This window comes from Mercenaria mercenaria, chromosome 1 (assembly GCF_021730395.1).
Source record: "Mercenaria mercenaria strain notata chromosome 1, MADL_Memer_1, whole genome shotgun sequence".
NCBI classification, from domain to species: domain Eukaryota; kingdom Metazoa; phylum Mollusca; class Bivalvia; order Venerida; family Veneridae; genus Mercenaria; species Mercenaria mercenaria.
In genome coordinates, this window is record NC_069361.1 from 70,627,332 (window position 1) to 70,651,007 (window position 23,676).

A 23,676-nucleotide genomic window follows, 5' to 3' on the forward strand; every position below is an offset into this window, starting at 1 on the left:
AAAAAGATAAGTTACGCCTGCTATCTCTTAGAGTTATAAAAATGACTAAATTGAACTTAATACAGTGTGCGTATTACGCAAGCCTAAATTTCTACCACACCGGCAGAAACAATCAGTCTAAGGTCACAGGAAATTTATTCCAATCAGATTTTTAGATGTTTTTCTTCATGGATCGTGGTGATAGAGTCACCCCCGCTTTGTCATACAATTGTAGGGGATATTATATTAGTGTCTTTTTATACTGAACGTATTAAACGAGTTGAATAAAATGATAAAACGCGTGACACTGACGAGAATTTCATCATTTCTATTCAACAAATTTAATAAGGTACTAGTGTAATACCAAAATTATGTAACGGCGTTTGTTTTCACTCCAACGTCGTCAAATGATTAGTAACGTTTCTTTGAATGCAGCTTTGTCGCACACATTTGAAGGTAGTTTTGTCTTTCAACAGGATGGACTATTTCCCGGGACCATGTACTTTGCCTGTGGAGTTCTGATATTTCTATCGTCCGGTTGTATCGTACGATTAAAAGAAACAAAGGACGCGGTACTGCAGGACATCATTTGTCCGGATTCATCAGAATGTTCCATTCGATAATAGTTGGTGATGTTTCAGGGCATGTGTGGCTTGAAAACGTTTTTTAAAGAAAGAATGATTAAATATGTGTTTCATTCAGAATAAAAGTTTGATGATTGACTATTGTTTCATGTAGATTAAAGCAACATGTCCCTTGGTGTACCTCAAAAACTAGTTCCTATTCGAAGTAAATTCAGATGTCTAAAAAGATTTCTAAAAAGATTTCATTCTTATTTTACTTTTAAATGCAATGCCTACTAATATTTTCCCATCCAACAGTACCCATAGATCCGTGTTCCGGGTAATAATACATGCCACTACAAATTTAAACTTAAACTCTCTAGGGATCAATTTTCACTAATTGAATATAAGATTCTTTCACTAGTTGTAGCCGCGATGGGAATATCAGGTAAATGTGGTATCAATGTTACAGTTAACTGAGAGTCGGGTATTCCCATCCGCACCTACAGCAAGTGATAGAGTTTTTTCTAGTCTACCTTAAAGTCCTTATACAAAAGATTATGGTTAAAAAATTCCTTTAAAGCACTATTTTCTTACAGTATCAAATTCAATTTTCATAGTTTAAAAAAGAAAGTAACAGTCTAGCGTATATGATACAAGCACTTGCTGAAAATATGTTGAAACATTTTATTTTATTGAAAATATGGAAATATACACGAGAACACTGTGATTTTTAGCGCTTCAAACCAAAAATGAAAATACTTAAGAGTTTACACGCACCAGGCAAATAGTCAAAATAGCGTTATATGAATGTGTATCAGAACTATCAGCAAGTGTATCGGGTATAACTAAATATCTTATAACAGCTTGTAAAAAATCTTTATAATTTTCATTTAGATTTAATTGCTTTTTCTCTTCGTCATTGTAATCGAGCGCAATTTTTAAAACCGCAATTGATTTGGATAGAAATTAGACGTATACGCCTAGTTAGTGGCACCCAAGTTATTTTCCATGATTCTTCACCTTATCACTATAGTCTTAGGTTCTGCATCCTTGGAGTAGGAGCACACAGTGCACCACAAGGTCAGCCATTTTATAACTTTTGTTATATGTACTTCCCTTAATAGATCACCATGTATAATCTACCCTATTTTTTTGTGGAAAAGTTATACAAAGGTTATTTCGTCTTGAGTATTATAGATACTTTTGTCGCATTGGTTCTACTTTTGAGGTTTATTTTTCAAACTGGGATGCCACTCTCGCAAATACGCTTTGCATACTAGCGGTTGTCAAACAATTCTGAGCTTGTATACATTTGACCATGACTGTCTGGGGTCTTATTTAATACCGCTATCTGATGGTGTTCGTCAACTGCAATCATCAACGTCGGTCAAGGTCATCGATCATGACTGTCTTTGGTCTATCGGATACTGCTATCCGAGCACATCTGGTTCAGATGAATGCAAGCCTCATAGCCTTTGCTCATGATCGCTTCTGTCAGGTTGCAAGTTTGCGGTTTTGCACTCTGTGAGCTTGTCTCCATTTTGAAATTTTTTTTAAAATATTTTACATGTTATAGATATTTTGTAATTGTTCAAAGTTTATTGTCAGAGAACAAACTTTGTCTCTTATCGATTGTTGGTCAGTTGAAAATGTATGATAATTCATTCAATATCCAATAGTTATGAATTTTTCTCCTTTGAACTTATTAACCGTTTAAAAAGCAAAGATAAGTGTAATTTCAGGGAAAATATACGTTTTGCAATTATGGCAATGAAAAAAAATCTTACCTCGTAACAATAGTTACAGAAACAACATATTCAAAGTTGTTGAGCCTACTGGTACCTCAATTATATGCATTCCATCCGTCCGCAATTTCGTTTCCGGTCATACCTCTGTCATCAGTCGAGGAATTTTAATATTACTGGGCACACATTTCCCATAATTAGACGACGTATCATGTGCAGTATTGCATGTATTGCAAATATTTGCCAAAAGGCATATTTCAAATGTATAAACTCCTCATTTATTGTATTTGACGTTACTAGCATATAAATTAAGTTTGCATATAGAGGGACATTTAAGAAATGAAATGATATTTTTAAGTGTTCATGCGAAATAATCAACAGAATAGGATCGGCAAATCGATGAACCGCTAGCGCGATTCATGTTTAATTTGCCGATCCTATTATGTCGTTCATTTCGCATGAACACCTAAAAATATCATTTCATTTCTTATATTTACATCATATTTCCTTTTCATTTGTAAATAAGATAATATTATAAATTGAACATATTTTGTGGCATTTAACATTAAAATCAGCTTCCCGGCCGTTTTGTTCATCACACGGAACAACTGCGACGTCAACTGAGGAACGTTCTCCCTGAATATACGCGGACGTCGTCAAAACAGCGGTCGGTTATCACTAAGCAGCGATGACTTAAATTTCACGCCTTTTCGTTTGCTGTTCACACGAAATGAACGTCATAATTTTCAATGGAAAAGAATAGGGCGAATGTAAATATTCATAATTAAATGCCATGCAATAATAGCTGATATTAGAAAACACCTGGTTTTAATGGTTTTACACATTTAAACGGTATTTATCTATACCTGTATACAGTGTGTACTGTTTTAAACTATAATGCATAGTACTTTTAATACTCATAAACTTGTTAATTCTATGTTTACGACACTATACGAAGTAATTTTCATATTTTTAAAATGAAATTTAGATCTAATATACCTTTAAAGTAATCATTTTATATCAAGCCGAATTCAGAACCAATAAGGGCAAATAAATTTCACATTTGCCGACTTAGTTTACATTTGTCGCGCTTTTGTTACACTGTAAGATTTCATATTTTTCAGTGTAGTTTTCTCGTTATTTATTTGAGTTTGGTGTAGTCATCTGGAGCATTATGTACCAAGACGACAATCTGGAGAAGATTTTCGAAACTGTTTTCTCTGCCAGTTGATCTTTTCCATGTTGATAGACTGGTTGAGGAATGTAGTGGCGGCCAAGAGACATTCAATAGACTATGACAACAGCTAGAGAACACAGACCTCGCGATCGACACCTGACTCCTGTCACATACATGTCAACACATTCAAAAGAGGACAGAACGTCTCAAACTTGTCTCAAGACGCACTGGATTAGTTAAAAGTATAAAAGACAAAGATCCCGATAACCCAAATAGTACAGAATAAGACCATAAGGAGATGCAATAGAGGATGTGTCTCGGTTACCTTCCTCGGTGGCATAGTTCATAAGACAGGAGACAATTAGGAAGATATAGAGCCCGGATCTGTAAAGCATGTTGCACACTCGTCACTTTGTTACCAATTCGAAAAAATATGACCATAACCCTGTGGACCAAGTTCAGACTAGTCAGATCAAATGTAAAGGCATTGATGCTGTATACCAAGAATCTCGTCAGTAAGCTATACGTCATCAACGCATGCGTAACACACATCCTACTAATGGAAATAAAAAGGAGCAGCAGTGACTAACGAAGCAAGTTCCTGTCAAACACACAAAGAAGCAGAGAAACTGAGAAGGATGTGGTTCACTCAGAACAAAGAAGTCTAATATAAAATACTGTCAGTCATTTCTCGGACTGGAAGACGCAGAGAACTTGGAATGACTGGTAGATTTGAGTGAATCATATTGAGTTTTTCCTCTCATTTTTTTGTCATTGTTTTCTTTTCTTTTACTATTTTTTCTGATATCATTTTTTCCATAACAAAAGTATTTTTAGATTACATGTGGTCTGGATTTTGTTAATCAAGGGAGGGCCCCCGATAATGTTGTTATATCTTCCGGCCAACCCTTTCGTACATGTACATTGATGTATGCTTGCTGTATGTGAATAGAAAGTGTATATACATGCATATATGCAGTAAAATACTACTAAATTAAGTATGAGGCTAACTATATCGATATTTGCCGTCATATCAACATTAATATTGCTAAGTTAATTAATTTTAATCTGTATATACATGTAGCAGCTGTATCAAACCTTAGCTTTTGTTTTAATTTTATTAAATATAATTCATTTTTTCTATTATTATAGGTTTGTGTTTGTCACAGGTCTTTTCAGGTTTAAATATTAAAATGCCGTCCTTTTATCATTTAAATACACGTAAAACATACACTATATATTAAACATAAAGGTATATTTTCATTTGTATCAGGATAGATCCGAAACGCGATGAAGCGGTGATAGGGAGAAATCACAAAACGTTCATGTATCAAATGGGGGTGACTGTAAGTAATAAATTTTATAATGCTTGAAGTTATTATGATAAACAAAATCATATTAACGTTGGTAATATATGTAAATTTTTATTGACATTATAAGCAAGTAAATGTAAATAATATGATTTGTATATGTACAGTAAAAAAATTACATGGAACACAATTAACGGGAAAATGGTGACCTAACTTTTATATGTATTGCTTTTGTGCTTGAATGCACTTCCTGTTTCGCTAGACATATTTATCATACAACGCATTCGGGTTAGATACTATTGTCCGGACATAAAGTTTTAGCCTAAATTCAATTGTAACTTGATTCGACACTCTTGGGAATTAAGAGTTCAAGCACGCCCTACAGGCATTGCCAAAGCAACTAATTTTGATGTATAACTTGAACTGCAGTGTAAGTATTTCAATACACTAACCAAATCACTTAAAGAATATCAGTAATAATAACATTCTTGAGTCAAAAGATATAAATGTCGATTTACAAAGACTGTTTTTAAAGGGAGATAATGAAAAACTAATATAATATTGTTATTTATAAGAAGATGTCTTTTGGTCGAGAACTATCGTATCGGCAAAGGACATTAGGCTGAGGCTAATACGACGGCCTAGGGCCAAATACTGTTACAAATATGAAATCACCTTATTAATGACAGTTTCATTTATAAACTTGATAATTCTTATTGAAAAAATATCGTCTTTCATTATCTAATGGTATTATGAACAACAAAGGCAAAAGAAATACCTTTTTTCTCTTTTTGATGATTCCTAAGGTAACCTTCTTCCAGAGTTATATCAACACACCCGTTAACCGGTTCCGAGCAAAACAGTTCGTGGCGGACAAAACAGTTCACCGATATTTTTGCCGGTATCTGCATTGGGGTAAGTATTTTTCATCCAAGAGTCGGTTGGTGCAAAATATATTAAAGATTTTTATTTCAGTAAAAAGTAGCATCCAACGAAGTACATGTCATGTGTTTCCCATTTAAAAGTAACCTATATTTAGTAAGTTATGACGAGTTAAAAGTGTGATTTTGTTGAATGTGAAAATGACAGTTCATCACGGTATATTTAATTCACTTTTCAATTTGGGTCTATTGTTTTAACGTCAACCTTTAAAATAATGTTTGCCCTGAATATTGTCCAAATTTTAAGTGGCTAAGCGCAATATTCAACGAGTTATAGACATTCAAACATGACATGGTCGAAAAAAGTGTGGCGGCATTGCACAGCTCAGAATTATTTGTGTGGCGAGCAAGAGCAGTCCTGTGTCTTTTTTATTTTAATTTAATAAATGGTCTAAATAGTGATATCAAGCTCGTAAGTCTTAACGTTTTTAATCAGACAACAGCAATTTACACTATTTTTTTTATTAACAAACAGATGGAAATCAAAGCATATATTAATCATACAACCGCCTAACAAAGTAATATATCATCAACACGTCTTCCTACATTTTCAAATTATGTTTGCAGTGGTACGGTAGTTTGATGTGATGCCTTCCCATTTAGGAACGTTCCACTTACTTTATTATATCATTTGTGATATTTCTATCAGGATCACAATGCATATGTACCTGTGCTACTACTGCAATGCAACAACTGACGTTTATAGCCAGTTAATTCAGCACCTCTGTAATAGCCATAAGTTTGACACGTTAAAGTACAAACAACTTGAGCTTGGCTGTCGTACATGAAAAACAGGATATCGAACAAAAATACTTGAATGTATTAAACCTGTGTCACATATCTTATCCGTTGTTGAAAGCAATCGGTTACACATATCTCTACTTGAAGAAAACAACACTGAAAATTCTTTTTATCTGAAGTAGCAAAGGACAATTTTTCACTAAACGTTAACGAAAACAAGGAATTTGGAAACACTTCAACATTCAAATTAGAATCCTCTCCCTGTTTTTTTTTCAGAAGAAACAGACCCACCTGAAGTAAATTTAACTGTCAGTGATATTAATGACAATACATCGGAGGTAATGGAAACATTTGGAACATGGTCAGTTAAAATTATATAAAAATGGCTATCTCTAGTCGCTAGTAAACAGTTCCCGATGGAAAACATATGTTATTTGTTGTTCCTTGATGTTGTAGAATGGTTTTCGAAATCCTCTTTATCTCAGATGCACGAAACAACGTTTAATTTTTGAAAAGTTGGTTACAAGCTGTTCTATAGGATATTTTTGCGTTTCTTGGCTGGTCCCCGAAATACAGGTCAAATTGTAAGTGGGCAACAAGTTCTCAGTGATTGTTCTACACAAAACTCAACATTGCAGTGCCATCTAAACCAATCAGCCAAGGACGCATTGGAACCAATACTACAAGGTGTTTTTGTAGACACTATAAAGATGTTTGCAAACTATGTAGGGGAAAACCTATCAAAATTGGCATAGATGGATAGAAAATTGCAAAGGGTAAAGGCAAAACAATGGAAGATATAGATTGCTGGGGGGTTCGAGCTTGCTCTAACACTGACTGACAGAAAATCCCGATTCTATAAGGAGTTTGCTTAACGTACAATATATATGCACGTGTTCAAGAGATTGAAGAATAACATGTACCGACAGAACTTATGAAAGATTTAAGAAATGAAGAATATGAAACAATCATATTAACAAGCTTGATATCACTATTTAGACCATTTATTAGGTAAAATAAGAAAATACACAGGACTGCTCTTGCTCGCCACACAAATAATTTTGAGCTGTGCAATGCCGCCACACTTTTTTTAGAACATGTCATGTTTGAATGTCTATAACTCGTTGAATATTGCGTTTTGTCGCTTAAAAATTGGACAATATTCAGGGCAAACATTATTTTAAAGGTTGACGTTATTACAATAGACCTAAATTGAAAAGTGAATTAAATATACCGTGATAAACTTTCTTTTTCTCATTATTTCAACAAAATCACACTTTTAACTCGTCATAACTTACTAAATATAAGTTACTTTTAAACGGGAAGCACATGGCATGTACTACGTTCATGCTACTTTTTACTGAAATAAAAATCTTTAATAAATTTTGCACCAACCAATTCTAGGATGGAGAATACTTACCCCAATGCAGATACCGGCAAAAATATCGGTGAACTGTTTTGTCCGCCACGAACTGTTTTGCTCGGAACCGGTTAACGGGTGTGATCAAGATAACTTTAAAAGAAGGAAAACAAACTCGACAAGACTAATCTAAATGTTAAACCGTTCTTCTGTGTTATGACAAACATCGAATGCAACGCAGGTAAAGTCAAGCTGCAAATCTGGCACTCGTACACAACCAGGTAAATGCAAAGTATGGTTCATTTTTACTGGGTCAAGCGGCATTTGACTCCGTAGATACCCTTCATAAATCCAAGACGATTATAGACTCATTGATAATTCTTTCTAAATCCAACTCTTTCAATGAAATGAAATTACTTGATGCAATCTTTCGAACAGCGCTAAATTGTACACCCCCGTCTTCCGTAAATAAAATGAGCCGTGCCATGAAAAAAACAACATTGGGGCTTTGCGACCAGCATGGAACCAGACCAGCCTGCGCATCCGCGCAGTCTGGTCAGGATCCATGCTGTTCGCTTTTAAATCCTATAGAGAGAGACACCTTTAGCGAACAGCATGGTTCCTGACCAGACTGCGCGGATGCGCAGGCTGGTTTCGACCCATGCTGGTCGCAAAGCCACTATGTTGGTTTTCTCATGACACGGCTCAAATGTTGTGGTGATAACAATGTTACAATATAACACATGATTTATTATCTAGATCTATATGCGCAATCAAATTATATCATTAAGCTTACTATGAACCTGATGCACCGTTCGATTTTCTGCAAAGGACATAGCCTATTAGTGACTGAGTTTGTTTAAGCAGTCACAGTTTATACTATCTTCGTCGGTATAATCATATAAAAGGAATCTGATACTGGCCCAGAAAATGCTGGCTCAGATGAAGCGAAATACTGCCGACATTATTCTCACATGACTTCGACTATTAGTTTACTGTAGCAACTTTTATTTTGTTCATTAATAAAAGTCGATAATACGTAACGTTCTCATTATATTGAATATAACTATAACAGACTGTACGGAAACAACAAAAGATGAAACAAGTAAATGAGCCGTGCCATGTGAAAACCAACATAGTGGGTTTGCGACCAGCATGGATCAAGACAAGCCTGCGCATCCGCGCAGTCTGGTCAGGATCCATGCTGTTCACTTTTAAAGCCTATTGGAATTGGAGAAACTGTTAGCGAACAGCATGGATCCTGACCAGACTGCGCGGATGCGCAGGCTGGTCTGGATCCATGCTGGTCGCAAATCCACTATGTTGGTTTTCTCATGGCGCGGCTCAAATATACGTACCAAGTTTCTTTACCTTTCGCTAAGAAACTGTAGGAAGCTTTACTTTTGATTTTCACATAAAATTAAACAACGTTTAGTATCTGTCCGTCATAATTTGGTATGAAACAACACATTCTACATTTTGTAACACGATCCGATTTATTTAAAACAAGAAGACTGAAAACACATATGTGATATTATGCAATTAAATCATTGTATGTTCGTCACAATTATGACGTCATAATGGCGTGCGATTAAAAAAACCCAACACAAAACAGGTAAAATTTAGAGAATGTCGTCAAGCATACAGATAACTATCCTTGATATAGAGTTAGAATCGAAATATTATATCTGAAACATTGATTTTCTGTTGAATAAAATCATTGTTTGTCGTTCACATGTGTATAAATATGTTACGAGGGCTGCCCTCGTTATATCATTCCTTTGTATCTGAACTGTAAACAGTAATTTGATTCAACGAAGAAACTCACTGTTTAGGATTTATTATTTCTCAATCATACATTTCCTTCCGTTCATATCTATGCAGGTATAACATAACTTATCTATGCACTTTGTGACTGGACAGTAAAAAATGCAAGGTTACACCCAGCTCCGTTTCAGCTCTTAAATTAGCACATGGATCTGTGCCATTAATGCATAAAACATGCAAACTGCCACTAATAAAATATCTAATTAGTGTGTACAGTACATAGATAAACATTATAATGACTTTTACAATATCCAGTTATGTATAAAATATGAGATAGAGCTCTTGTTATGTATAACTTGTTCGATTCCACTCAGTGCAGATAATTCCTTGCATGAAGAAACAAAACCACACAGGTATGAATGTTTTGGTTATTTTCTTTTCTTTTAAGATTTTATGTGAACTTTATTTTTGTTTAATATTGTTGTTAATAATGTAGTAATCTTAGTCTTTTTAATGACAGATTTAATTGAAAATTTGGAACAATGTGAAATTATTGATATTCTTATAGAATCACTGGGCTTCCAAGCTTGTGTACACTAAACTTTCGTGATACACGAAACTTTCGTGACATGAAATCTGCATCATAGAGATAATACACATTTTAATTCATTTACAAAAGGTACTAGCTCTCCATGATTTCAGATAGCAGTACATCTAGATTGTTTAGACCTTTGTGCAGTACAACTGTCAAACCCATTCGGGTCGCGACATTGCAGTACAATTACGAATAAATAATAAATGGATGAAACATTTACTATAATAAACAGACAGGATGTAAATCTATATCAATACTTTTATCACAACTAATAGAAAATACATAATTCACTAATGTTTACATTTATCGGATAAAATTTAGCGGAAACAAGTGCCATTTTCAGGCAAACGACTAAAAACTACCGTAATGCAACAAAATTACCCTATTAAAGTATGTTCAGATACTGTACGTCTGCTCAATATCAGACTGTAATTCATTTTTGCATTAATTGTATAAATGCAGAACAAACCTATTTTAGCGGAATCCTTAGCCAGTCTATCTTTTCTGGCGGCGTAAGAGCCATAAGAGTTCTAAGTTTAACATAAAGTTTTTATTGTTCAATCGTTTCCGCTATCGTTGCTGATTTGATGAGGGTGCATTTGAAAGTTTGACAGCGGGACAATTTCGATAAATATATTACAAATGCTTATAAATACGAGCGCGGACGTCAGTCATCAGCTTTCCATCGGCCAGACACGGACACTAGGTCACGTGTTGTAGGTTAAAAGTCCGTCATCCGCCAAAGGCTCTTCATATTTGTACATACAGTGATTCCGCCAGCAAATTTATTTACATTACGTATGTTTAAACTCTGGTTATTAAATCAGCCAAAACGAGATCGCCGCTAAAAACTCGAAATCCGCTAAAAGCTCACATTTCCTTAATAGACGTACGTATTCCCCCTAGATTAAACATAGTAACATTGTGGAACATTATGGAAGCTCATACCAAAGGTGACATTATATAATAAGTCTCATTAAATTAAAGCATTGTTGTATTCTACTTAGTTAGAATCTAATACAATATTAAAAGTACAGAAATAGACATCAGTCTTTATGTGAATTTAGTTAGTTCCGTATTCGGCCTATTTAAAAATCACTATCGTACCATCTCTATACCAAATAACCCTGCCATCCTGTAACCATCTTGTAACTTCAGCCTGGGAAATAGCAAATATAATAATATGAACCTGAAATAAGACCCGACGACGATTACAATGTATTCGAATACACTACTTTAGCCATGACAAGCGGACGTCAATTCATTTGTTTCTAACAGTAAAGTTAACCTAAAATCAAAAGTCACAAAATCATTAATTCCGAAAAGATTGCAATATACTTGAATTGACGGAATTCAAATTGTGATACAGATCTTCTTATTATTTATCTCTACTAAGAACATTCATCAGTATTTTCAGAATCATTGTGTAAATTTCATATCAGGTATGTGACGTCACTAATGAAATCACATCACTGGATGTCGTATATTTTCGCGGATTAATAGTACACCACTAAAGCCACGCAAACTCTCCCCAATACAACTCCTGCATATTTCGTGATAAAGATCTGATGATCTACAAAAGCAAATTTATAGAGCAGAATCCAATGTCCAGATATAGGTGTCTTCAAGTCCTTGCTGGGAGTATTGTTGGCCCTCGCATTTGGCATTACATTACACATAGAAGTCAGCACTAAGTTGAATTTATTTTATAACTTACTTTATTGCGACTGTTTCGACTCTAAGTGTTACCGTTGTTATGTTTTATTCAACATAATTGATCATCACTGATGAGTCAAAGAGTGGATTAAATTGTAACTATAGAAAAGAAACAATCTAAACACGTGTGTGAAACCCGTCCCTTTAAACTTTATAGATGTTTCAAAGTCCGGGATTTAGTAAAGTAAATTTAAAGAAATTATAATTTAGAAAAATAGGAAACGTGCAATATATTTGTTAGATCGTGACATTGAAATAATACATTCTACCACCGTAAGCATAGTAACAGAATATAATATATTCTTATCCACAAATTTTAAGAGCTGGGTGAATCTAGCAGATACTTAAATGAGTAAAAGGTGCTTATATTTTTTAGGACATATGGGTATTTTAATGGGTTTATATTTTTTTTCTTAAAAAGATCTGAAAAATTTCCTTGCCATATTATCTTGTTGCTCTGTCTTCTGAAAAGGCATTGAGTACATACGTTTTTGGTTGTAAAGGTTTGCTTCTTATATATTTATACACGAGCATTTTTGTGTTTTACATGCCATGCCTTTTTGTTTCCATTACGTGTGTTAGAGATTCACCTGGAAGGAATTACTTTTATTTACACTGTCCCGTGTCTTTGGAACATGATGGGGGTAAGAGTGAGGTTGGGTGCGCACCATAAACCGGTTTAAGCTCCCCAGTGGTGTTTTTGCCACTGACCGTTCCAAGGCGGTGCCCCACTGTGTTCCTTTGTTTGTTCGTTTTGTCCTCGTATGTTGACTTTGTGTGTGTGCGCGTGTATGTGTGTGTGTTTGTGGTGTGCACGTCTGCGTGCTGTAGGTTTCGTTTTGGGGAGGCTGCGATTTTGGTACGTGGCATTCCCTGTTTGATATTTGTCTTTGTTTTTTGTACATTTTTGTACCTAACAGCACCGTAATCATACAATAAGACTTTTCTACAACGCTAGCGAAGAATTGTTCATAGCAAGAGAAAGATAATCCTATTATTGTGACAAATAAAGGTGGATTATTTAATTAGTTGATATCCTGATTTAACGTTTATCTTCATGGTTTATGGGCAAAATCTTCATTGATTTTTTTTGTTCTAAAAATACCATAAGCTAGTTTGTGAGAGTCCAATGATACGAATGATGCAAGGAAGTTCAAACACATCTGATATACTGTGAATGTAATTTTATTAAAATAATTGAAAACGATTTTTAAAACTGCACGGTGTGTTTTCAAGTTGCAGCAGCTAGTTCTTGTATGTATCGTCTTAGTACGGCAATGGTCATGACGTTATCATGACGTTATCATGACGTTATCGTCCCGTTGACGTTTGAATGACGAATTTACAATTTACATATTACTCATAACAACAGTTTGATCTAAGAGCAATACATAACATGCCTCTTTTACTTTTTTATCACTATTTTCAATAAAATATGTAATGGCTGTTTACATACGTACACAGGAGCCTTATTTTAGAAGTTTTGACGTTACGTTTGGGTAATGTCTGCAACAACTTAACTATAAAATTCTTTATGTCGCTACATTTTTATCATTTTAGATTTCATGGATAATAGTTCAGATTGCATGCATACACAACGTTGGATGGATATGTATGGTAGTATTTGTGTTACCGCCTCCATACATTGGATTTGATCCATTCGCAAAACAGTTATACTACATTTTCGTCATTATCTACGTACATGTCTTGCTCACGAGCTTCTTACATTATTTCAGAAATGATGTCTTACAGTTCTCAACTTGAGGATCTGATAGAAGAACTTGGAGGATGCGGACTCATGCAAAAACTTCTCTGTATTACTATACACTGCTCGTGTATTATTACATTCTGGAGCATACTCGCAATGGCGTTCATCGGCTACGACCCAGGTTTCACCTGTCACACGCTGGATGTTAAATTGTCCTCACTTTCAACATTAAATATAAGTTACCTTTCCACTGATCGCCTATGCTCTGTTGGATCTACAGCAACATGCAGTTCGTACATATTTCGGAATAGTTTGAATACTGTCGTATCAGAGGTATTTTTATTTTCATCTAGTGATATAAGTATAGTGTTTTTTCATGCTGTAGATAATGGATGCTGTTCCGTAAAAGATATTTTGAAAAGTTATGATTATGTACGCCGATCCTTTATTTACTAACATTGTTGTAAAACCATTAAACAAACCATTGATAATAAACAAATGGTCACTTCTGTCTAAAGATCTGAACGACTTTCTTCAGCCACCATCTAGTGACAGGGGCAAACTTATTAAAACCTCAAAACAATACAGTACCGGATAAGTCTGTAGACTACAGTTCCAATGCCAGAAGCCTGACCCAGTCTATGATAGCAGGACATTTGTCAGTCTGAAATAGAAACACATATATTCCTCACCTCAGTAGCCTCACAGATACATAGGAAGACTCCAGCCCAGACACATAAAAAACCTTTATAATTCCAAATATCAACAATTCAAGCTTTAGAGCACTTCCAAACTGCCACGGCAGCTCATACGTTTGACCAATAACTGTCACAAACTAAGAGATATCAGCATTTATACTATCATAAGGGGTTCCGGTTTATAAAACTGAGACTTACGTTATACTTTTTAGTCCTTCGGGATCATTGATTTCAATTCAACTCATTTAGATTTTAAGATTTAAGATGCTTAAGCCGCGGTGCTAGGGGCGTGGGCAGTATTGCATTTTCCATTGCTGCTCATGAACAGACTGAATCAAACCAAGTCTGCAATTTTCACTGTTTGCCTTGTTCTCGTGGCTTCCGAAGGATATACTTTCAAGATTGTATTTAATTCAAACAGCGGGTGTTAAGTGCTGTGTGGCGGCCCTAAAAAGTCGCCCCGACTTTATTTCAGTGTTGTTATATTTTCTGGTCATTCGATGTCTTAGATTTTACCTCAATTAGATTTTAAACTTGAATACTGCTTAAGCCGGTGCTAGGGGGCATCGACAGTGTTGCATTTCCATTGCTACTCATGAACAGACTCAATCAAATCGAGTCTGTAATTTTCACTGTTTGCCTTGTTCTCAATTTTTCCGAGGGATCTACTTTTTAAATACTTCGCAACAGCGGGTGTAAAGTGCTGTCAGTGTTGTTATATTTTCTGGTCCTTCGGGAACATTGATTTTAACTCATTTAGATTTGAAGCTTGAACACTGCTTAAGCCAGTGCAACGGGGCGTGGGCGGTGTTGCATTTTCCATTACTGCATATGAACAGACTCTGCAATTTTCACTGTTTGCATTGTTCTCGGTGCTTCTGAGGGATCTACTTTTTATAAGTCTTTACTTACTTCTGAATGAATTCATATCCTCATTAAGTTTGCCCCCGTCACAAAATGGTGGCTTTTGGCAAACGTTCAGAGTTTTTGGCAGGTGAGACTACTCTTCTACTGTTAATTTTGAGTTTTATAGATTAACGATAACAGATGTAAAGTACATATAAGAGTAAACATTTACGAATAACAAGTTATGCACTTCCATTAGAAACTTCAGCAGTGTATTACTTAATCCTTTTCTAACTAATTTAGATACTCGCTTTTTTTTCTTTTTTAATTTACAGTGGAACCTTGTATGCGAAAAACGATGGATTGTGGCGTTCATTACATCCATTCAGATGGTAGGTGTTGTTATAGGATCAATCATTTCGGGTCAGATCTCCGACTCGACTGGCCGCAAACCAACTATGATAGCAGGTGTAACAACAACGGTTCTTTTTAATTTCGCTGGATTCTTTGCACAGTCATGGAAGGCCTATTCGGTTATTCGTTTCATCATTGGTATAGGATTTGGACTTGCCTATACAGTACAATTTACTCTAATGATAGAGTTTGTACCTTCGCAATGGCGACCGTTAGCGGTGTGTTTCCCTTCGGAACCTCTCATTTCTATGCTTTATGCGCTACTGTCCTGGTGGTTACATGACTGGAAAAGAATACATTTGTTTAAATCATTCATTGGTTTATTCTTTCTTATCATACTTTGGTACGTTAACTTCAGTTTACTTAAGAAATTCCTTCTTTTAACGTTATCAATCGTTATATTCTTGTAAACGATCCGTTGGTAACTCAGCACCAGTTTATTTACTACATTCAATTTATTAACGTAGATCAATGTCATGTATTTTGTAATTATTCCATATTAAATCGTTATTTCTTTTAATAATTTACATAATGAACATATCTTCTTTATGTGTCTTGCCAGTTTTAGATTGTTGGTTGCAAAACTGAAGTTTCAGTACATAGTTTTAGATGCTTGGTTTCTTTATAATGTAACTTTTACTGAATATGCATTGCAGTTTTGTTCCAGAAAGTTTTAGGTGGTTAGTTTCGAAGCGGAAGTATGAACGTGCGGAGAAGTCAATCCACTTTGTAACCAAAATTAACAGAGTACATAAACCGGATCTGAATAAAATATTCAACACAGCAGTGAAAGAAACAAATAAAATATCAAACTCCCCTACTTCTAATACTATCGCCTTATTATGTTTATCGAAAGAGTTGCGAAATATAACCTTGTCATTGCTTTTACTTTGGTAAGTAGTATTTTAGAGAATATTTGATATTTTTCAACTTACAATTGAAATGCCGTTCGCTGAAATACAAAACTCGATATTTTTACGGTGATATTTTCCGAGTGAAAATTTCAGATCTATAGGATTTGCAAGTATAAATATTTTGATGTTACATGTAAAACCAAAATATTTTCTACATTTCATGTTTCTCAATGGTTTTCATCAAATTTTAATCTGTTTGGTCATGAAGTCAAAAATAGTTAATTTTACTGTCACATTTCAATTGTTCAATGAAAAATGTCATTAAACCTTATGCTGTGGTTAGTAAAACAATACACTGATACTGTTGTTAAAACTATAGACTTTATTTAAACTTTATTTAAAGGACTGTTAATACAAGAGATGCCAGCCATATTAATAATTAAAGTCGAACAAAAAATTGCAGTTACATTCATTATACTGCTTAAATATTACTTCATTGAAACGTGTGGCAAATCAAGTAATATAAGATTGAGCATTTTTATCTACTTTCCTTGGCTTGTTTTTGGTAACAATATAGACAGGTCTGCGAAGGAATTTTAGGTAACATTCTAACCTAATCAACGTCAGAAAAAAACAAAATTAAGCAACAAAGTCATCCAGGTATGTAAAGGAGTATTTGCTTCGTTAAACATTCGTTTCCACTGTTGTCTTCAACAAAAAATAAAACAAAAAGTCGATACATATGTACTATAATTAAGCAGAATATATTTATACTAAGACACACACTGGTAACTTCCTTTTCCAGGTTTGCTGTAGCTACAACTTGGTATTGTATGGCCCTTGGAATGGAGAGCATTTCTGTTGACATTTACATGACCATATTCCTCATCAACGTAGTGGATGTTCCTGCATATTCTGCGACTGGCCCATTAGTGAACAAGTAAAAATAAGAAATGAGCCGCGCCATGAGAAAACCAACATAGTGGCTTTGCGACCAGCATGGATCCAGACCAGCCTGCGCATCCGCGCAGTCTGGTCAGGATCCATGCTGTTCGCTATCAATGCCTATTGCAATTAGAGAAACCGTTAGCGAACAGCATGGATCCTGACCAGACTGTGCGGATTCGCAGGCTGGTCTGGATCCATGCTGGTCGCAAAGCCACTATGTTGGTTTTCCCATGGCGCGGCTCAAATTATTTTCAAGAGATATGCTTAGTTAGTCATAAGCCTATTTTTCTATAAGATGATGAGATAACTTCTTGAGTATATACGACTCCGGAATGGTATGCAAATAAGTCCCACACATAACAGATGGAATGGTTACATTATGTCCAGTTTTAACATTAAAGTAAGACTATCGATGTTCTTACTTCAGTGTACTTTAACATCAGATAAATCGTATTTGTACTATTCATTTTATCAGCAGTGTAACCCGTAACTAATTTAAGAGGATTTTTTTTCTTTGCACTGCCCGGGCAGCCTCTTGTAAGAGTAATATTGGTTTGCACTTCAATCCCACATTTACCAAGGTAGCTAAACGTTACTAGGAGGTCTCCCTTTAAAACCAGATTTAATATCTAGACCGTTTCTTCTGTTTCTTGTATGTTTGTTGTTTTTGGCACATGACTTTAGATGCTAAGTACTTTCAGAACAGCTTTTATTTCAACTAACTTTAATTTATTGTGAACACCTTAGCTTGTTTTTGTCAAATTTCTACTTTCCACTTTCTGCTATTGAAATTATGAATATTTTTGATGTCAGATGAATTCATTCAACAGCGACCCTTATTGTTTACAGTAACTCATGGTTATCATCATTATACAGCCGAAAACACTTCATATATACTGGTATCGTCTAAGACGGGGCTGTTATTCTGCCCATCTAAATAATTATCAAGTGTTTCTTCTTTTCAGATTTGGAAGAAGGAAGATTTGTTTTGTCGTCTTTGGTTTGACCGGTATACTTAGTTGTTTTTCTGGCATATTACAACATTTTGATATGAAACATAGGTTAACCCAGCTTGATCCTTATTTCTCAGAGAGCAAACGTTTTTGTTCGACGTATTCATCTAAATAGTTCTTGCAATGAAATGTGATTTTTCTAGGAAAATAATATTTTCAAAAACGCGCATCTAAAATGGTATGTTTTTTTTACGCGTATTAAAATACTTATTATCTTACCAATCTTATCAAAAGAGAGTCAGTACAGTTCACTTAGATATTATAGTTATCACACTACAGGGTCAGCATACCCATGTTGAAAATGAAGGTCCGAATGACATTTTAGGAAATGAATGTTAACAAAAGTTATTAAATAAAGAAAAACTCTAGAGCCGGTGTCATTTAGACATATCTAACTACGTTATAGTAAATTGTCAAATATTAGAAATCAAACAATCTAGCAAAGAAAAGTCATACGATAAATCAGAATATACAACATTTAACATGTCATCAGTAAATCAGTTGGTGAGTCTGTCTGTAGTTCGTTCAGGTTGTGAGTCTGTCTGTACTCCTATAAATAGTGAAAATGCTTTTTTTCTCAAGATTATAATACTGTTTAAGGTTAATGGCAGTAAAAGGCTCGACATTCTTAAAAATGGGATTTGGAGTGGTCCAAACATAAACTTCAATTTGTTTATTTTTGTTTAGAAGATTAGAAGTCAGCTCATGTTAAAATTATATGTTTAAATGTTATTTGATGGAATATAATCTAACAACTTGCTTTGTTTAGTTGCCGTTCTAAATTTATTTATATGAGATTTTATACGGCACGTATATTACAAGGATATTAGATACTCATTGAAAATAAGATATTATTAAAGTATATAGAAATATTGAACTTAGATCCCTAGATTTACTTTTACAATTTCTTTAAATCGGGTTTCCACAGGCTGTTATTTCGGGATAACATATCATATCTTATCATATCATAGCCTGTCAGTAAAGACCTCATATTAAAAGAAAAAGAGCATACGCGTTATGGACAACACAACATAAATAAGTGTAATTAAACAGTTACGGAGAATCGAACTACCCAGACAGTCTGTTTAAGCACTCGAATACGTTCCGTTTTAATGGTATGAGATATACACAACTTATCCACGGCTAAATCCTATTTACAAACATATAGCCAGCTTCGATTCAATGCACCGTATTTTATCAGTTACCAAAACATTTTAAAAATTGTTTTTGTGTTGCTATTACAGATAGAATTTCACATAATTCTGCGTCTCTCACAATGGAAGCATTGGTTACTTCATTGCTAGCAAAAATGACTTGTTCAACGGCATTCACTGCTGTAATTGTTTATACAACGGAATTGTATCCTACAGAAATAAGGTATGTCAAAGGGTTAATACTTAAAAGGCCGGCAATGTGTTTACTGTAAAAATATTTAAAAAGAAAAAATCTATACCTGATTTTCTAATAACTATGAGATGAAACACTTCCTTAATAAATACAGCCAAAGGTCAGTTAATAGAGGTAAAAATCAAGTATCATATCGAGTTTTAAGTAATTTGTATCAAACTGTTTTCCTATCAAAACTCCATAAAAGTTTATACGAAATGGGTCATGCTATTCCTTACTTTTACACGCCAATACTGGGCGATTAGTTTAGTACACATCAACGCTCATTTGCTTGCTTCGAAAGTTACGAGATGAGCATATCAAATATTCAGTAATACAGTTGAGTTAACTCATGATTCTCGTGTGACAAGATATAACAAATAACAGCACGCTTTTTTTCATGAACTATCTTTTGGACACAATGACTATTTGGTTAAAGATTTTAGTTATATAGAGCTAGTTTAAAATATTTGAAGAACTTTTTCAGCAAGTAAGAACTACTTCAATATATGAAACCCTGAACAAAACACAAGAGTTTGTGAATTGCTACAGGCAAGATGGACTAAAACGTAACTAAACATTTACCAGATTTAAATGACAAGCATGGAGCACATTTTATCTTTGTTTAAACTTTGTCAATAACAAAAGTTGTTTAAAAATACCAAACGTTATTGATAAATACAGGATATTACATGAATCTTACATTTTATTATATTATACAATGCGCTTAATAAAACTGGTATTCGAAAGCCATTTTTATCGCATTTTTTTTCTGCTGAAACATCCAAATTCTTCCTTACTTAACCATATTACAAGACCAAGTCAATTCATCGAACATCTTCTATACTAGAAACGACGGCAACGTCAAACTTTCATGACACAAGTGTTTACCGAATTTATGACATGGCTTTGCTTTACTTCCGCAACATAAATCTATATATTTCAGGACAACAGGTTACGGATTTCAGGCAGCAGTTGGAAGACTTGGTGCGATTGCCTCTCCATTGTTAATTCATCTTGTAAGTCCGTGGTTAATGTCTTATCTATGTCTTTTCCAAGTAAATTATCTGCTATACCTATCAAATATGCGATTTCCTTTAGATTTTCAATATTTTTATGGAAAGCGGTTGGTTGCCTCCGCCTTTTCATTGTACTCTAACTTTGTATGTTTCTATGAATACATTTATGTTGCAGAAAATTGCATGTCATTTCTATTTTCCTAGGATGGACTTTACCCTGGGTCAATGTATTTTATATGCGGAGTGTTAATGATCCTTTCAACCGGAGGTATCTTAAGACTGAAGGAAACAAAGGACATGGTACTGCAGGATTCTGTTAAGGACATCGTACCTCCTGGTGACAGATAAGGCTGTTCCCATTGAATTTGCTTTTGACTACTATCTTGTATGTGAGATACAAATTGAAGATTGCCTTTTTGTATAGACTGCACTAAGATGACCATTGATGCTATTTATATACTATACTGATCAAAACAGCTTAATCGCATTTTGTTAGTTTGCTAATACCTTACAATAAAAAATATTTTTAAAAATAAACTAAATACGATATAAACAATATAAAGTTAATGACATATCACACTTTTAACAAAATGTAACCGTGCCACAAGTAACTTACTCTGTAATGTGACAAAATACTCGATAAATATCTAGATATGTATACAAACATACAAAAAAAAGTTACTAGAAAAGAAAATGATAACAAAATCAAAATAACGTTTTTGCGAGGCACTATCTAAAAGACCATCATTATAAATGCTATTCACGCTTTCGATGATAATATAACTTTTATGTGTACAGTATATTTGCGACATTTTTTATAAAGTGATGTGAGGAAATAAAATGGATGCAACAATTTCATTGCGTGTTCGATATTTCTGAACTTTTGACAAGCTATTATCAACATACTGACTACAAGTATCCAAAATGTTTGCACTTTTTATGGTAATGGAAAAGTGATAAAATACGAATTAGCTGTTTCCATCAGTACAGTTCATGAATGCATTCGACATGCAATTCAAGCCATTTGTAAACAAATATTGGAAATATCACGGGTGATAATAGTTGCATGAATACCTACATAAATTTAAAATGATTTCTTTTTATCTTTAAGTTATTATAATGAAAGTCACTGTAAAATTAGATCTTAAAAAGAACATATACCTTTTATGCTTTTTATTCGTTTGTAGTTATTTAATTGATTTAAGCAATATTTTGTTCATATATATATATATATATATATACATTTACAACATGAAACGTTAGATTATTAATGCATGAAAAATTAAGTAGAAAGCTAAGCTTATTTGAAACTCTCTCCTTGCTCTCCTTGACAGAAACTCTTCCCTAGTTGTTTAATTCAAACTATTGATTTTTTAAAAATAAAAAATACCATCCTTGATAAATCTAAAAACTTTGCATTATATGATTATTATGAGTGTCCATTTCTTCTGATATTATAGTAAAATTATACAAATGACCATAAACCATCCATATTTTGTTAACTTTAATTTAGATATTATAATTCTTAGTAGAAGTTCGGACGAAAATTTCCTACATTTGTTTAAGGCTTTACTAACTTTTGCTTACATTTTAGATATACACGAGCAGAAAATGATAGGGGTTGCTTTTGTTCTTTCCACCAGTTTGCGCATATGATGGTAGTTCAGATAAATAAAGGTTGGCAAAGCACATTTGTACAGCTTCGAGGGCCAAGTATACATAGTAGAACATAAGTACACATAGAAATTCCTGCCGTCATTCACAAAAGGGTCAGTATTCTTATCTAAGACAAGCAATGGCTTACCTGTTTTAAGATCGCATTGATAGTTACTTTAAACGACAATAAAATGAAAATTTAAGAAAAGAGTCTAAACTAAATAATTTGACGGGGAGTTTGTCCAGATATGCAAGCAAATGTCCACTCAGAAATCATGTTAGTACATTTCGCCACTAAAACACAGCATCACTGCCTTATAAAATTTATCATATACACCAACATTTCATTTCATTATAATGTTACGATATACTTGTATATTGTATGTGGAAAAAATGTAGCCTTTCCTTCCATAAAATCGGATTTCTTATGGTTTCAATATTTCACTGGGAAAATAAGTCCTGGTTCTCAAACAATTAACAGCTAACCAGGTAACTCATAAGATAGATCAAATGACTCTGGAAGGAGAGGTCTCGACTTCTGTATCTGAGGTAAGTTTTGTTTCTGAAGTTATTAGTCCCCTAACACAAGTTTGTCAAGTTGTGAAGAGCAAGTCAGTACTGGTACGCAATCCAGAAAACTTTAATGAAGATGAGTAGCAGAAACACAGTTGCAAATAAAAAAATGATCACATTTACTAACAAAGTAAGTTTCATTACCTCTGGACAATTAACACGTTATTTATTTCTCTACTTTTGGAACAATCAACCAGGCTATAGCAAGGGACGTTCTATTGTAATATGAAAAGAAAGTCTGAACTAGTGAACGCGGAAGACAGAACGTCGACTAGTCACTTTAAATCGCTAAAAGGTCTGGAGGGGGATTTCTAAAAAGTGTCACTTTGAGTTTTTACGTGATGAATGAACCTTATCTGACGACTTTTTGGACCCGGAATTATATCCGAAACTGATACTTAAGATGATTGCTTATAACTGCATTAATAGAATTTGCTACCTAAAATGTAAAGTTTGGTCTGCTAAAAATAGTAAAAGCCATTATCAAACAAAATTTAAAAGTAGATGATACAACCACACAGAACATCCAAAAGGAAATTACTCTTGGTGAATTACACGTAAGAAGGAAAATTTAGACCCGGTTTTATCTGCAACGACTGCATTATTACCGGCGAAATTGCATGGAACTGAAAGTATAATAGATTTAATTTCTCATTACGAGGGG

At 34.2% G+C, this 23,676-nt stretch overlaps 2 protein-coding genes across 2 annotated transcripts in view; both read left to right on the forward strand.

Moving 5' to 3' along the window:
• LOC123565562 (solute carrier family 22 member 21-like) overlaps positions 1-7,214 on the forward strand; it is a 33,340-nt gene extending 26,126 nt beyond the window's left edge. The window contains exon 9 of the mRNA XM_053553271.1: positions 7,098-7,214. Within this exon, the coding sequence (XP_053409246.1) occupies positions 7,098-7,214 (117 nt within the window). The remainder of the gene's footprint in view (positions 1-7,097) is intronic.
• Positions 7,215-13,638: 6,424 nt separating this feature from the next.
• LOC123565594 (organic cation transporter protein-like) lies at positions 13,639-21,131 on the forward strand. Its single transcript, XM_053553349.1, has 7 exons — positions 13,639-13,938; positions 15,485-15,906; positions 17,223-17,357; positions 18,331-18,374; positions 19,623-19,755; positions 20,711-20,783; positions 20,988-21,131. Exons 1-7 carry the CDS (start codon positions 13,639-13,641, stop codon positions 21,129-21,131), a joined length of 1,251 nt encoding a protein of 416 aa, XP_053409324.1.
• The last annotated feature ends 2,545 nt before the right edge of the window (positions 21,132-23,676 follow it).

Bases quoted from the DNA above. Each gene is read 5' to 3' on its own strand.
- LOC123565594 (XM_053553349.1), top strand. From the start codon at position 13,639: ATGTCTTACAGTTCTCAACTTGAGGATCTGATAGAAGAACTTGGAGGA. The intron at 15,907-17,222 runs GTACGTTAACTT...TTCCTTTTCCAG, and splicing joins TTCTTTCTTATCATACTTTG to GTTTGCTGTAGCTACAACTT. The intron at 17,358-18,330 runs GTAAAAATAAGA...TCTTCTTTTCAG, and splicing joins ACTGGCCCATTAGTGAACAA to ATTTGGAAGAAGGAAGATTT.